Below are 16751 nucleotides of genomic sequence, written 5' to 3' on the forward strand. Positions count from 1 at the left end.
GAAATGTAGAATTTATAATATGATACCACCAAGACATACAACCACCCCTATCCACTTCTCAGAGCAAGCTTCATTTCTCTTCAAAATGTTACAATGGCAAAAAAAACACAACTGCTGTTTAAATAAGGTACAGGGTACAAGGTAATTATTAGTCTTTTTTTTAAAACAGAGTATAGGAAAAAAAATGAAATCAGAATTACTCCTTAAACCGCACTACATCTTTTGGACACAGCAGGCCTGTACTTTGTTCTTCTCTCTATCACTGAGACCTTAAAAGGACACCAGATTACAAGCATTCAGGTCTGGTCTTGTCCTGAAAGAGAGTAATGAAATAACACAGGGTAATGTTGTTGACTGATAGCATTACTCACTGCAGAGAGAGAAAATCACTGCTCTGCGATCATTACATGAACTACAGTTTGGGTAAAAACACAAAAATAACCGAGGTCAACAGATGGTCACATTGCTTAAACTTTTGTTTCATATCAACCTCTTTCTCTCTGTGTGTCTTTGTTTATTTGCACGAGTAGAAAGAGGTTCGCAAATAAGGTTAAAGTAAACAAGGAAGTAGGGTGACTGACACATGTTTCCAATGATTGAGAGCACAAGGTCCGTCATTACTTTCTCAGTCTGTCCTCACACACCACAGAGGCAACATGAGGCTGTGGACCGTCCTGCTGCTCGCTCTGCTCGCTGAGACTTTTGCTATAGAAGGTAAGGACATCAAAAATCACTTTTAAAGTTAAATTGTGGGCAAATGAATAGGTGTTGCAGGTTGTTCATTTTTTTCTGTATTTTATTGTCATGCTGAAGTTAAATAATGGACTCACTCTCTGCATTAAATGTAGGCTACTGTATTTGTATATTTCTATCAGGGGTTACAACTATATATTGGATAAAGCAATAAACATTTAACTTCACCATTACTTACATTCTTAACTAATTTAAAGGTCCAGTGTGTGTGATTTGCAAAAATGTGATAAAATATTATTAACTATGTTTTCATCAGTTAATAATAATTATGTTGTCATTACCTTAGAACGGAGACACTTAACCTGCTTTGCCAAGAGGCCACTTCTACAAAATGAAAGGAGGCCAGGGGCCAGTTATTATGCACTCAGTAATATTTTTGAGATTAAATAAATAAACAAAGCAAATCCAGTCTCAGCAGCCCAACACGTGTAGCTAAGCTCATCACATAAAGGCAGAGGCATTTCCAGGACTCGGGGACATCCTGGGATTATCCCGTACCTCTCTTAGAGGATTTGGGGCCGATTTTTTTGTACAGAGGCTCTATTTTGATTATTTTTTTCATGTACACTGGCACCTTAATTTACATCCAAGCAGAAAAAAATCCCCATAGTTAATCAGTTATTTCCATTTTTCATTAGAAAATCATCAGTGGGCCACCCAGCACCCTGATGAGGGCCAATTGAGCCTTGGAATGAACCACTTATTTCTAGATATGAAGCGAGTCCTCTTCCAAGGAGTCTGCCACACTAGGTCTAGATAGGACCATTCATGTTCACATCAGCCTCCGTAGCTCTACTAAAACTTCTGACACACAAGAGAAGATTCAATTCTGCAAACACTGGACCTTTAACCAATCAGAGGCACCATCTTTGGGTGCCCTGTCTACACAAGCAGACATATTTATTACAGTCAGGACAGCTACTAACAATTTCATTAATTATCAGTTAAATCTACAAAATTCCAGAAAAAAATCACAAATGACCAGGAAACAGAGCAGTGTCTTCAGATTGCAGGTTTGGTATATGTACATCAGAATTTATTCAAATTTAAAACTGAGTTAAACTGTGAAGAGCAGCAAATTTTGTTATTTATTGCCTTTATGGCTAAAAAAAAATGCTTTAAAGGTCAGGTGTGTACAATTTAGTGCCATCTATTGGTGAGGTTACAGAACTGAAACTTCTCGTCGGCAAAGCATGAAGGAGGCCAGTGCGAAAACATGAATGGTCATCAGTCTTTACCTCATGGGAGCTGTTATTAAATCAAATATAACTTTATAATCCAAAGGAGGAAATTCCTCGGAGATGTAAAGAATACACAAATACAAAACAGAGACAATCAATTTTCTTTAAAATCCTGTCTTTTTATCCTCAGAGTCCTGCGTGGGTCGCTGTGAGAATGGCTTTGACTCTAAGAAGAAGTGCCAATGTGACTCCATGTGCAAGTATTACAAGAGCTGCTGCTCTGACTATCAGGTCACCTGTGGCAGGACAAGTAAGAAATCTCTGCTTATTTAACCCTTTAACACCTGGATCGGCATCACTTTTCTTGTGCTGTATTCAGAGGCCTTTCACAAGCATATAAACCTTTGGAACTTGAGAAAACGTGTTTGCTTTCTTTCAAAAATGGGGGAAAACATGATGAGCAACTTTCTTGGAGAGAATTTTCTGCAAATTGCAATTAGTTCACAGTGACCAAAAAAGCTGGGGGGAATTATTGGAAACTGTAAAAAAAAAAGAAAGAAAACTAGGAAAAATGTCTGGAGAAAAAAATTATATATATATATATATATATATATATATATATATGTAAGATAAGAGGAGAGGAAAAAGAACATGGAGCAATTTCTTAGGTTTTTGTTTTTTTACTATTTTCTCTTTTTCCTTTTTTTCCAGTAATTTTTTTCCAGTAATTTCTTGCAATTTTATTTTCTTGTTAAATTGCACATTGCCCTCTCACTATGTTTTTGAAAGAAAGCAAGCCAATTGGGTCAGGCGTCAAAGGATTAAGATAAGGTAAAGACAGTAAAAGCAGTGCAGCTAAAGATGTCACTGATATCTCTTTCCTCCCTCAGCTCGTGGAGACACATTCGTCTTTGCAGAGGATGATGATGATGAGATGTTTGAAGATATCACGCCACCGACTGCCACTGCTTTAAATCATCAGCCGACACCCACACCGGACTTTGCTCGCAGACCACAGCAACACCTAGAAACCACACTAGAAATGACCAACCCCCCTCAACTGATGGACACCAAACCAGATCAGAAAATCCCTGTTACACAGAAAACCTCCATTTCGCAGACGGACCCCTCGGCACAAATGCTCCCCAGCACAGCTAAACACCCTACGACTGATTCAGCTGAGACGACCACTGTTCCTGTCACAACAGGTACCACCGCAGCCCCTGACCCTGACGCCGTGGCCTGCAGTGGGAGGCCTTTTGACTCCTTCATGCAGCTGAAAAATGGCTCTATATACGCCTTCAGAGGTGAGTGATCACCCAATATTCAAATGTAGTAATCAGACATTGAATAGCGGGCAAAACTTTAAGTCTAAGTTCTGTTGCAAGGAAACATGCTTATGAACTTTTTCTAGGGGACTACTGTTTTGAACTGGACCAGAAGTCGGTGCTTCCTGGTTATCCAAAGCTCATAAAGGACGTGTGGGGCATCAGCGGGCCTATTGATGCTGCCTTCACACGCATCAACTGTCAAGGAAAGACTTATATCTTCAAGGTAGGGACACTGGAAATGAGTTGGTATTAGTCTATCATGTATACCAGCTCCCTCTTGTGTTAACAATTTAATGTTTAAACAAATCAAAATGTTCATTAGGGAAACAAGTACTGGAGGTTTGATAACGGCGTGCTGGATGAGGACTATCCTCGAGATATCAGCGTGGGCTTTGACAAAATTCCTGATCATGTGGATGCAGCATTTGCTCTGCCCGCTCCGGGTCACAATGGAAAAGAGAAAGTCTATTTTTTCAAAGGTACAGCCAGGCATTACACCATATATCAACATATTTCTTTTAAAAATGTTATATATGTAAAGATATAATATATGCTTATATTGTACATGTATATGTTGTGTACATATATATTCATCCCAAAGCACATCAGTATATTTTAATACTATATTTTTAAACATAAAATACAGACATTTAAAATTAACAAGACTCTGTCATGTAATGCAGAGCAGGTGGGCCAAAATTCAGGAGATGTCAGGTAACAGGAACTCACTTTTTTTTTTAAATTCCAAGGACACTGAACATCACACAATCAAATCAAGGATCCAACATCCAAAGACTGAACTGAAAATCAGAAGATGCAGTCTAGACTTACGAGGGGATGAAGTGCAGGTGGAGAAAAAGAGGAGCAGGCAGGGAGCTGATTGAATGGGAGAAACTGAGGAGCAGGAAGGACTAACGAGGCTGATGCAGGGCAGGTGTGCAGATGTGCAAATGAGTGAGAGGCAGCACAGAAACAGAGGAGGGGAGAACACTGTAAACTGAAACCCAAAAACCCCGAAACAAAGACAGACTAACTAATGAAGGCAACTTAAATGAGCCTTAAACAGACAATAGAATCTAATCAAGTCTAAAAGAGTCAGGACACAGAAGACTGTGACAGAAATGTAAGCAAACAGATTTTTTAAAAAAATATGTTATTTTCATAAACTTGCAAGTATAAAATAAATATATATCGTAAACATATATGGTAGCAAGGGGTGTCTGGGGGCTCAGTGGATAAAGCAGATGTCCCATTTATGAAGGCAGTGTCCTTGCCACAGCGGCCGCAGGTTTGAGTCCAGCTTGTGGTCCTTTGCTGCATGTCAGGCCCCCAATCTTCTGTCCTATCTAGTAAAAAAAAGAAAACAAAACATACATATATATATATATATATATGGTAGCAACATATAATAATAAAAAAATCACAAATATTTTTCTGTGTACATACACAAATGATTTCATATATGTTACAAACTTCATATATCCAGAAGATGTGATAATATATTGTCTTAAAAGAAACATATATGGCAACACGCTCTTGATATGGGGGCATGTATGACATATATTACAGTTCTGTATGGGTAACATGAAGCCACTTAAATCCCGTTGCTTTTTCCAGGGGATCAGTATTACACGTATGAGTTTTTGCACCAGCCGTCCCACGAGGAGTGCATCACCATGTCTGAGAGGTCTCCGTCCACACTGTTCAGGCGCTACACTGACATATACTACAACTATGAACGCATCATGAGCGAGCTCTTCTCTGGCTGTGAGTTGTGATGTTACAGATCATTTGTGCTTGTTTTGGAGGTGGATGCAGGTGTTTCCACTTATACAGCTTAATGTTTTTCTTTTTCTCCTCTTTAGTGCCGCAGCATCATGACAAACATCACTTCATTGACAAGGACTGGAAGGGCCTCAAGTCTCCCATCGATGCTGTCATGGTCGGTAGGATGTACGTCCCTCCTTGGAGGCCAAGTGGACGCCGCAACGACGACCAGCCGGACCAGCAGTGGGGTCAACAGCAGGGCCAGCAGTGGGGTCAACAGCAGGGCCAGCAGTGGAACCAGCAGTATGGACAGCAGTGGAACCAGCAGTATGGACAGCAGTGGGGGCGTAGGAGGCAAAGCCGCTCACCCTTATGGGAGTCCATGGCTGAGCGGGGCATGAACATGGGACAAGAATTTGCACGAAGGGGGATGGAAATGGGTCTAAGGTTGGCAGAGAGGAGGATGGAGATGGAGGAGAGGCTCGGAAGAGACTGGGACAGACATTGGGATCAAGTCTGGGACCAGGACAGACGGTGGGATGGCTACCGACAGAACAACAGAGGCAACTATGACTCCAGAAATGACAGAAGGAACTGGGGGTCCATCCAGCGGAGTCTGCCCATACAGAGCGTCTACTTCTTTAAAGGAGGTAACACAGCAGCAACATATCCTTTAGCAGTGTGCTTTAGGTCAATAACAATCTTAACTTTTTTTGAATAATTTGTTCTTTTACATACTTTAACCATCTGGTCATCTGTCAAAACATTACATTATATTACAAAACATTTTAACAGCATAAATGATCATGTAACACTCATTATTTTATCTAAGTTCAAAGGGTAAGGTGGTTAAAAGAGAGCAATGCACCCATTTAACCAAGGGAACATTTTTCAGCTTTTTATGAATAAAAGGCGACCTTTGTAAAATGAATTACAGATGTTGAAAGAAGAATCTAATTTTAACTTATTAACTTATTTGACCAAACTTCCCCAGCGCCATTTAGCCACAGATGACTTATTATAACAAGTTTCACATGCTGTGTTCTAGTCCACATGACAAAGAAACAGATGCCTAAAATTACTGATATTCTTGTGTTTTTCTGCCTGTCACATGCGACAGTTTACCCCCAAATCAATTTTTTGTTTTTTCCTCCTAGCTGTAATGCTTTTTATCAGTTTGGAGGTGTCTGCTTCATTTTTGTTTTTTTTCTTTTGCCATTTTTGCCTTTATTAGATAGGACAGAGAGATAGCGTGAAAGAAAAACATTTTAAAAACTCAACAGTAATGTGTCTTTCCAGAAATGATGACTCACATAGTAAAGATAATCACAGACCTTGTTGTGGGCATTTTCATGTACGAACTACTTTATTTCTGTTAAATTACACCCTCCAACCACATCACCGCACAAAAAGAAGTGTGCATCAACTGCTGGCTCACCTGACACCACCGAGTTAGCTAATGATCCAGCTCAGCCGAGGAGGACGCCATAAACGTTTACATCTTGCACTGTCATGAGCACAAGCCCCTCATCCCTGGGTAGATGTACTCTTCCCCGACGCATATTGTTGAAGTAAAATAGCACATAAAAAAAAAAAAAAAATTCCCACATAAAACTGTTCACAACAAAATCTGTGAATTATCTTGAGTAATCATGTCATGATTTCTGGAAATACACATTGCTCGAGTTGGAGGTTTTTTTTTTAGATGAGTGCCGTGTAGTTCCATTACATGCAGCGCTCACCAGTTCACATCAAAACCATTGAGACTGATTAACAGATGAGACCAAACAAATGCATTATTGATGTCACGGTGAACTGTCCATGTAAGTGATTTTCAGTACTGTTATCTGGTTTATGATTCACCAAAGATAAGATAGAAAAAAAAGTTTCTATCACACAAAAATGACCATGAGCTGCTAAGCAGGGGGGAAATGACTGTCTTGTTTTCTGTTTTTTAGATGCTTACTACAGAGTGGACCTCAAGACCAAGAGAGTTGACTTCGCGTCGCCTCCATATCCAAGATCCATTGCCAAGTACTGGCTCGGCTGTTCAGACACCACTGGGGCAGAAAAGTAGTTTCCCGATATTTTGATATAATAATTTGGGTTAAAGTTGTACGTTACAGATTCTTCATTTTACCTGAAAAAAGGCAGAGTAGTTGCTGTTGAAAGTGTGACACACATTTGCTCAGTGTAACACATAACTGCCCGTCAACTTCAGCAAATATTGGAGATCGATGAAAATCCACAGACTGCTGCTCTCCAATGGCCTCAACATGGCCAAAGTTCAACTAGCTGATTTAGTTCATTCCATCTGTTGTCGATATGAAATGACCTATTTAATTATACACAACTATAATAACAATACGCTAAGCTGAGGTGAAGCTGATCTGTCGGCAGTCTCAACGTCAATTTTAGGCTACATATACATTTTAAAAAAGCTTATTTACAACATTGATAAGGTTATTTTTAAACGATTTACAGCTTCTCATTTCTTAGTTTTCAGTGTGATAGAAATGATATATATACACAGACAGTAATGCAGTTATGTTTTCTAAATAATGTATCTACAAAATTCAAAATGTTTATTTACTCCTTACTAATCATAAGCATATATACAGTGAATAATGAAAATATAACAGGGTTGATAAGACTTTCCATCCCCCAAAGTTTCATTATAGTTTGGTACGTGGTCGGTCGTACAGATTTTTCCCATAAGTCATGACAAAAAATCTAAAAATTGCAATAATGGGTTTTACCCAACAGCAGCATCATGTAACTTTCACAACACAATGACAGGTGGGACTTTGGCTGCAGGATGTAGATGTGAAACATTCTTATGATTCTACTACTCTGACATCTACTGACTAATATATACAGATGTTTAAACAATGTACTCATTCAGAGGGAGCCACATTTGATGCATGTTCAAAACCTGTTACAGTCTTTTCTTACTTGTATTTTCATCCATAACAAATAAACCATTAATCACCAAAAACACAGTTCATGCTGCTTTATAACTACAATGATATGTCTGCCGTTATTTCCTCTGCTCTTCCTGGTATAACCCAGATGTTCTAAAAAGACATTTCTCCAGGCTTTATGTCTGTTTATCTCTTCCGAGTAGAAGCAGACACAGGCCCAGATATTACAGTACTTTGGTACATTCTGTATTACAGGACAATATGTATACAGTTAATACAACATGCATAACTAGAGGAAATAAATACAATTATTGCTTATATTCATGCAAAACTACAGAATGCTATCAATGGTATTGTTAGGAGAAATTGACAAAATACCACTTGTTATTCTGTAGGGGTTTTTTTTAATCTTTCAATGTAAAATATCCAGGTTTCCTACAGAGTATAGAAGAGTATGGAATTTGATTTAAGTTATTATGCATAATTATGGACACAGAAAAGAGAGTATGGAAAAAATGTTTTTGTTTTTTGATTATTGCTTCTATTCTTTTCTCTCTTTTCTAAAATATAAAATTCAGAATTACTAAAGCTAAACTGATCATACAAACAGAGTTCTTTTTGGAGCAGGTAGCCAGCGCAGCCAAAATGTTTACCTCTGTGTGAGACAGTACAGGACAGAGTAATGATGTTGTCAAAAGCAAGGCAAGAAGCGTGGCTGCAACAGAACACACACTCCTACACAGAGCTGCCTCTGCAGCTACTGATCACAGCACCGCCAACAGTGTCTTATAACTAAACCAAATCTGGACATCTGCAACCAAATTAGTTTAAAAAGACAATGCAGCAATAGCTTTAAATAATATACATTACATAACAAATAACCAAATATTAAGCTTGTCTGAACATTTAGGAGTTTAGACCTTTATGGCTGCATTAATCGTCATTTCAGTGAACACAGTGAATAAAGAAGGCTCCACTTATGCTGTGAAAATTAAATTATGTAACTTTTCTCAACTCTTTATTTGTTCTTAATTATAAAAGAAACTAAACACGAATAAACAATATTCATTTAATATGTTGAGGGGAAAATAATATGTGTATATGCATCACTGGTTAGTTTACTTCCTCTCTGGCAGAGATGTTTGACTGTGTAATGTTATCAAAAGGCCACAGTAGATAAAAGCAAGTTTGTTTTAGGGCTGGCTATTTGTATTAACATGTCAAATATGGTCTGAAAAAGCTACCAAGAAGTCTGGAAATTTAAGTATGGAATAGTATCAAATTTTTAATTGGAAAATGTGTAGGAACCCTGAATATAAATTTCTTGTGTTTTTATCTATATTCTGTAGACTTTAGGCTAAAGGTAAAGGTACTTTTTGAAATAACAAATGCTTTGTAAATGTCGATATGCAAGCTTTACTGGTGCATAAATGTGAAACAAATAACAGAGTTTTCCCTTTGTGGCTGTAACTTAATGACTGCAGAGTAATAAACATGCAGTTGTGTTCGGATCAGACCTGCTGATGTGCTGTTTCTCAAAGGTTATGTGTGTTTAATCATGACATTCTCATAGCAGGGTTCATCACTCACACTGGCCACTGCGCCTTCATTGGCGATGACCTCAGTGAGACTCACGGCGTCTCCTGCTGGTCCCACAGTCAGGTAGGTCCCCTCAGTTTTTCCTGTGCTGGTGTCACCACCCTCAGACCTCAGATCTGACCCAGAGTCAGCTGAATTCACCTCTGGCACGCTCTTCAAAATGGACGACAGAGGCCTTTTTGGAGTGCCGCTCTCTGATGACGGAGTGTCATTAGCACCAGCCGTGTCAGAAGCATGCTTTCTCCGGATTGGCTTACAGATGCCGACCTCCCCTGCAGGCGGCCCTCCCTGCTCCCACACGCTCGCTCGAGCGCCGAGCTTCCTCCTCGGTGGTTTGGTAATCCCTTCAGCTGTTTTCGACTTGGACCTGCCAGACTCCTCTTTTTGTCTCTGGAGGCTGCCGAGTCGTCGCAGCATGGCCTGAACGGGGCCTTCAGAGCTCGTCTCTGTCTTCGACATGGGCCTACCTGCCTTACCCACCGTTACGTACACCGTGGTGACCTTATTTAAGACCTGAGCATCAGAGGCTGATGTCGGCTGCGTCCCTTTATGAGCAGCTGTGTTGGACATAGTCCGTCTTCGTCCTGATGCCCCAGGGACCTGCAGGGTGGCCCGAGAAGGGGTTCTGTCTACTTCCTGGTCCCCTGCCTCACAGTTTGACTCTTGATTGTCTGTTGGCTGCTCATCCACTTTGTCTTTCTCCTCCTCGCCCTCAGCTCTATCTTCTTCCCCAGTTCTAGCAGCACTCCCTGGACTTTGGAGCGCAGACAGCATCAAAACCCCCCAAGGTGACTTGGGTTTGTTGCGTGTGTGTCCTGGGAGAGCGCCGGGGTCCTGAGCTGAGCCACGCCTCTCCTTGGGGCTAAAACGGGTGCCCTCTGCAAAAGACACAGACGGCCGCTTGGACTTGGCGTTGCTGGAGGTGCGAGGGATGTTGAAGGGCGAAGTGATGTCCTCACTGCTGAAGCCCGACGGGTCTAAAAACATGTTACACTTGGAGCTCATCTCCTGGAACTCACCGCCCGCCACCGCAGGGATGTCTGCCAAAAGACGTGGAAAAGTCAAGCGACATTAGAAGAGCTGAAGGAGAAGTTTGTAGTGGGAGCTCAGCTCATCACCAGAGGAGGGCAGTGTAAGGTCTGGTGTGACCCTGTTCCTACCTTCTCTCGGAGGGACACAGTAGAGCGCCTCTCCCTCCTCCTCATCACTGTCAAAGGACGAGCCCTCAGTCACCCAGCCAGAGGAAGGAGGCTCAATGAAGCTGTGGTTGAACGTCAGCTCTGGATCATGGTGAGATACTGTATGTGTTACATGAAAAAAAATTAAATAAAAAATTATGTTATTCAGATTTATACAAGGCCTGTCCTCTATTAAAAGGTTCCAGGGTTTTAAGGTTTTAACAAAAGCATTAAATTTCCCATGTTTATAACAATATAAATACTGTCCTGTCTGACTGACCAGTGACTCGAGGCAGGCCAGAGGACCAATTAGAAATACAGGGGAGGGCAGCACCGATGTTAGCCAGGACGCTGTAGACATGATATTTCATCCGAACTGATAAGCCTCCATCAGCAACCGCCGCTCTGGAAGAAAGGTTTATGGTGTAAGAATATCACACTATTGCACTCTGCTATAGTTGGATTTGTGTTGATTATACAGTTAAACTTCACTAGTTCAAATTGTTTGTACTGAATGATTTTCCACGACCCGAAATGTCACGATAATTCCCCAATTGCCAATTTTAAAGGTATATTGTGCTGGATTATCCTAAAGAAAAATAAAAATATAGACTCAAAACAGAAGTAATCTCTCTCAATCATCCCTTGGTGTATTCATCTGCAGGGATTCTGCCCTGTATTTTCTGCTTACTGACCAGGTCGGACTTTAAGCAGCATGCATCCAAGAGAAGGCTACAAAAACTGCAAACACGGTGCTGAAAGCAAAATGGCAGGTGGACAATGTTCCTTCCAAAACAAGAGTGCATCAGGAGGGTGTTTTCACTTTTGCTGGTGATACAGTAACTGACAATTCTGCACATTATACCATTAGGGAATAAATAAATGAATACTTCCAGATTATGGGTTGTGTTACATTACTAAGTTTATGTTCTTTTCCGGAGCTGTCGAGGGAAATGGTTACATCTTGTCATGGCTTGAAATCAAAGTTAAAGCCCCTTTTTTTACCAACAGTTTAAGACAGTCCAGTAATGTTTGGGTTTATACAGGCTGCTATGTGAGATAATATCGATCGAGGGAAATTAGGTACAGACCTGTCTTTGCCATCAACTGGTCCTCCTCCACAACACAAACAGCAGAAGAGCACAGCAAGGAGCAACAGGAGCAAAGGAACCAGCACACCAGCCAGTACAGCTGCTCTGCCACCTGACACACACACACAAACACACACACACAGACGGACACACACACAAACGCATCAAGACACATGTGATGCCCTTCACTAATACATGTACCAATATACACAGACACATTTGGATGGATGGATGGATGGATGGATGGATGGATGGATGGATGGATGGATGGATGGATGGATGGATGGACATACTGTTGGGACAGACACCAGTGACTGGGTCACAGCTGACCCCCTCTCCACAGTCACATGTGAAGGAACAGTTGAGGCCAAACTGCAGGGCGGGGCAGCTGCTGTTACAGCTGAAAAGACAAAAAAAAAACACGAGTAATGCAATGACATCATCACAGCACACAAAAAATCCTGTGTGTGAACACTGAGTCACGATCTATTTCAGTGTACAGTGAAAATACACTGTAATGATTACTGCAATAAACACTGCTGCGTCACAGAAAACTGAAGGGAGCAGAGTAGAGGTTTTGCATGTTTAACCTCAAATTGCATATACGACCATGATACTGCCAAATATTTTCCAAGGCGTACTTTGTTTATTTGCTTAAATTATACTAATGACTTGGTATGGAAAGTCGAATTGTTCAGGTTTAAAAAAACAAAACTAAATTCACATGAATCTTTTCACGTTTACAGACGCTGTCTTTTGCTTTTGAGCTTATGAAAACACCGTTTATGAACGCATTGCTTTTTTAGGGGTTAAATCGCACACGCCAGAGGTGCTATTAACTGCACTATGACACATTGGTAATGTCAGTTTGACATTAAATAAAACAATAATGTTAGTCCCAGTTTAGTGGTTAATGGGTTAAGAGTTAAAATGGGTGCAAAACCTTTAAAGGTAAAGCTAAAGGAAGCAGTGAAGATTGTCTTTGAGTTGGCTTAGTTAGGTCTATTTAACAATGTGGTTAAAACCTCACACTGTGGGAAAGAGTTTCTCTGTTTAAATATTCGCACACAAATCTTTATGCTGCAGGGTCAGCCAACCTTAGGAATAAAGGCCTTTATCAATCTGCTCACACCACTGCTATTTTCAGGTTTTCATAACAAAACAATGACTAAAAATCCTAAACATGGAATGAAACTATGTCAAAGTTGTTTTAAACTCACCTCTCTCCCTGAAAGCCTGGCTGGCACATACATCTTCCCGTCACATAGTGGCAGTTACCATGGAAACAAGGGCTGCACAGGAAGCTGCAGGCATCTCCAAACATCCCGTTAGAGCAGGCCTCCTCACACCTGGGCGACAGGGAGCAATGTCCGAGGACACCAACTATTATTGCACAATCAAATTCTAATCCTAAACCTTAATCTCACAGATTTTTGTGGTTGTTTTCCTACACATATAGGCATTTATGGACACTGCGGGCACAAAATGTTTTTGTCCATTCATCTTTAACACACACTTCATTTTCACAGTCCATATAAAGTACACACAATCTATAATGCTGACTACTTAAATCATAGGAGGACGAAAGCAAAGACAAGAAGCATTTTCACACAAACCTTTACCTTCACAAAGACTGTTACTTTTTGTTACAGCCAACATTTTCCATAGCATGCCACACACTTTAAAAAGACAACAACTTATTTCGTACCTTCAGTGTGACTCAAAGGGCGCCGCCATTACTATAAAAAACAACATATTTTAGGATTTTTATATCACGTCAGATGACGTTTTTTGCTTCACCCTGGTCCCCTTTTCCATTGGATTTTGGATCATTGCAGAAAAACGGCTCTGTGGTAAACAAATTTTTATGATACTTACACGTTCAGCTAGATAATACTCACAAATGAACACCACTTTAAGTTTTTTTTTTTTTTGGGGGGTTTATTGCCTTGAATGGATTGGACAGTCTGAGCATGAAAGGGGGACAGACAGAGAGGGGGTGACATGCAGCAAAGGGCCAAAGCTGGACTCAAACCTGCAGCCGCTGTGGCGAGGACGAAGCCTCCGCACATGGGGCGCCACTCTATCCACTGATCCACCAGGCGCCCCCACTTTTAGGATTTTTGAAGCCTAAATGTAATTGTCAGAAGTAAAAAGCTAATGTTAGGCTATGATGAACGACACTACGGTCGCGATGCCGCCACTACGAGGCTGTAAAGTCGTGTTGTACAGCTCAGTGTGATGATGATGTGTAGTCTCAGTCAGCTACTTGGGAGCAACTGTCTTTTTTAAGACACATAAAAGCTTCAAAGTTCATGAGTGGGCTAGTTACTGATGTATTCGTAGAATCAAACATTTAAGTCTCTTCAGTTTGTGTTAATTTTACTGTGCAGGACAGGAGTTGCTGGTCCACCTCTGCCTCGATCATTTAGCTTGTTTCGGATCCAAACTAACATGGCGTCCACAGCAGCTTGCTACACTGCTCTGCGCCCCAATACACCTGTCTGCTTCTCCACACTGGGACCGTACCGACAGCATCAACTGTACTGTAGATAACACACTGATTATGAATCTATAAATGTGAGTTTCCATTTGAGAAAAAAGAAATGAAAAAAAAGCAGACAGACTCTCCCTTTAAGTACAGCACGGTCAAAAGTGCTCATTTACGCCTAAAACATGCATGCACACCTGGGTCCAGTCCATCCAGGGTCACACCTCCAACATTTCCCAGTTTTTGGGTCACAGGGTTCGTTATTCCTGCAGCGTGGACACTTCTCCTGGCAGCCGGCACCATAAGAACCAGACGGGCACGGGTGGTCACATCTCGTACCGTTCCAGCCGGGCTCGCAGGCTTCACAGGCACCATCAGTGGCAGAGCAGGGCTGGTTGTCTTTACAGTAACCACAACTGAGGACAGGAGACAAAAACGGAAAGAGTCGGAACTAGCACGCAGGTCTTGAAACAAACTAATATATCTACTGACACCTACTTCCTTAGACAGCCACTGCCGTATTTCCCAGCGTCACAGGGCTGGTTGCAGAAGTCCCCGTGAAACCCCGGGTGGCACAAGCACTGCCCGTTAGCTAGGTCACAGCTGCTGTGTGTGAGGTCACATATACATCGCCGGTCACAGCTGGGTCCCCACCACCCTGCCTCGCACTCACACACACCGCTGCGCTGGTTACATGGTGACATGTAGCAGTTACAAGGAACGGGGCATTTCAGTCCCCAGTGGCCTCTATTGCACTGACAGCGGCCTGTTAGCTGGTCGCAGCCCGGGCCCGTAGACCCCCCGCTGACGCACTGGCACGGCTTTGAACAAGTTGGCGTCCACCAGCCCTCGTCACAGGTGCAGTTTCCATGGACGGGATGGCAGTGGCCATGTCGGGAGCACTTGCAGGTGTACTGACACAGCGGACCCCAGCGGTTGGGGTTGCAAGTGCACTCACCGGTGACGGGGTGACAGCGACCGTGTGGGTGGCACTGACACACCTGTCGACAGTCTGAAGCCCAGAACTCAGGAGGACAGCCTGGTAACAAACAAACACAGGGAATACATGTAACAATAATACTGTACAAAACACTGAAACCAGTGTAAAGTGGTGGAATGTAACTAAGTATAATTACTCAGTTCAGTACAATTTTGAGGTATTTGGGCTCAACTTGAGTATATCCATTTAAAGATATGACTATTACACTACATTTCATGGAGAAATGTACTCTATAACTCTAACTAAATCTGAACTTTTACACATTTCAGATAAGGATTTTCATAAAAACATTCATAACGACATCAAACCCACTGATGCTAAACAGCTGCTGTTGTTTACTGTAACTCACTTGTTTTACAGTGAGCTCCGTAGAAGCCAGGTGGGCAGCGACACACTCCGGGATACACACAAATCTCCCCTTTCAGGCAGGCCTGCTCACCCTCACACACAGCTACGCACACAAACACACACATCAGCAAATGGGACACCAGGAAAACAAAGTAAGTATTCAGGCAGAAAAAGTAGAAATCCTACAGATTACGGTCCATTGGAATAGTTAAACTCACGTATGGTGCACTCATCTCCGTCTTGACGCCATCCATTGCAACAGACCAGGGTGGAGGGGTCCCTGAATATTAAAAAAAAAAATCAAATTAGACAAATTTCATACTTCAAACAAGTACAAACAATAGCAATAGCGTGAGAAAATAATTGAACGGACGAAATATTGGCCTGTATTCAGATGAAGAAGCTGTATCCCAAACTCACGGAGAAGTGGAGCTGCTTGAGAAATACTTTGTCTCAATGAAGGTGAAGCTGTACCTGATATTGTGGCAGACGTTCCTCCCAGCAGGATCCAGTGTTTGTGAGGAGCACAGCAAGCAGCAGAGCAGAGCACTCAGAGCTCTGAGGAGAAGCTTCATCTCCACAAAGTCTGAAACTTAAATCCGGGGTCCAAATATCTCTCCGTCTCGCGTTTTTGTATCCTCTCTGTTCCTAACTTTCCTCTCAACTTGTCCTCCTTTCTCTTAGGAGGCACAATGGGAGGCAGTATCTCTCTTTCTGTCTACTCTCCACCCTTCCCTCCTTCTTTCTGTCCTGTGAGTCGTCTTGCGGCTCCAGTGCAGCCAGAGAGGTCGAAGCCCCCGGGTTTCCTCTTCCCATTTCCTGGGGAAGTCAGAGCCACTTCCTTCTATTCAGCCAGACACAGAGCTTTTTAAAGATGGTCGAACACTAACACACAAAACTCGCCGCACACACAAGCAGAGCGTGTACAAACACCCTCCCCTGATGTTCACCTTTTCCCAGAATTTACTGTTGACGTGGTTCCAGGACATAGTGAAGAACGCCTTCGTCCTCCTTAAAAGTCAGTCCAAAGATGACCTCATCATCACTTCGAGCACTTGAGTTTTCATTCAAGAGCAGCAACATTTGCT

General features: G+C 41.8%; 2 protein-coding genes across 2 annotated transcripts; one reads left to right on the forward strand and one right to left on the reverse strand.

The window, feature by feature from the left end:
* The first annotated feature begins 600 nt into the window (after window positions 1-600).
* Window positions 601-8030, forward strand: vtna (vitronectin a). Its single transcript, XM_042486639.2, has 8 exons — window positions 601-714; window positions 2125-2244; window positions 2825-3241; window positions 3349-3488; window positions 3588-3744; window positions 4883-5032; window positions 5131-5682; window positions 6991-8030. The coding sequence occupies exons 1-8, from the start codon at window positions 657-659 to the stop codon at window positions 7107-7109; spliced, it is 1713 nt and encodes a 570-aa protein (XP_042342573.2). The 5' UTR covers window positions 601-656; the 3' UTR covers window positions 7110-8030.
* Window positions 7578-16443, reverse strand: scarf1 (scavenger receptor class F, member 1). Its single transcript, XM_042486638.2, has 11 exons — window positions 16138-16443; window positions 15882-15943; window positions 15665-15766; window positions 14814-15354; window positions 14513-14731; window positions 13045-13173; window positions 12118-12224; window positions 11825-11936; window positions 11014-11138; window positions 10716-10853; window positions 7578-10595 (listed from the first exon to the last, which is right to left on the reverse strand). Exons 1-11 carry the CDS (start codon window positions 16236-16238, stop codon window positions 9499-9501), a joined length of 2733 nt encoding a protein of 910 aa, XP_042342572.2. The 5' UTR covers window positions 16239-16443; the 3' UTR covers window positions 7578-9498.
* Between the last annotated feature and the right edge of the window lie 308 nt (window positions 16444-16751).

This window comes from Plectropomus leopardus, chromosome 6 (genome assembly GCF_026936395.1).
Source record: "Plectropomus leopardus strain MGB_pleo_1.0 chromosome 6, ASM2693639v1, whole genome shotgun sequence".
NCBI lineage: Eukaryota > Metazoa > Chordata > Actinopteri > Perciformes > Serranidae > Plectropomus > Plectropomus leopardus.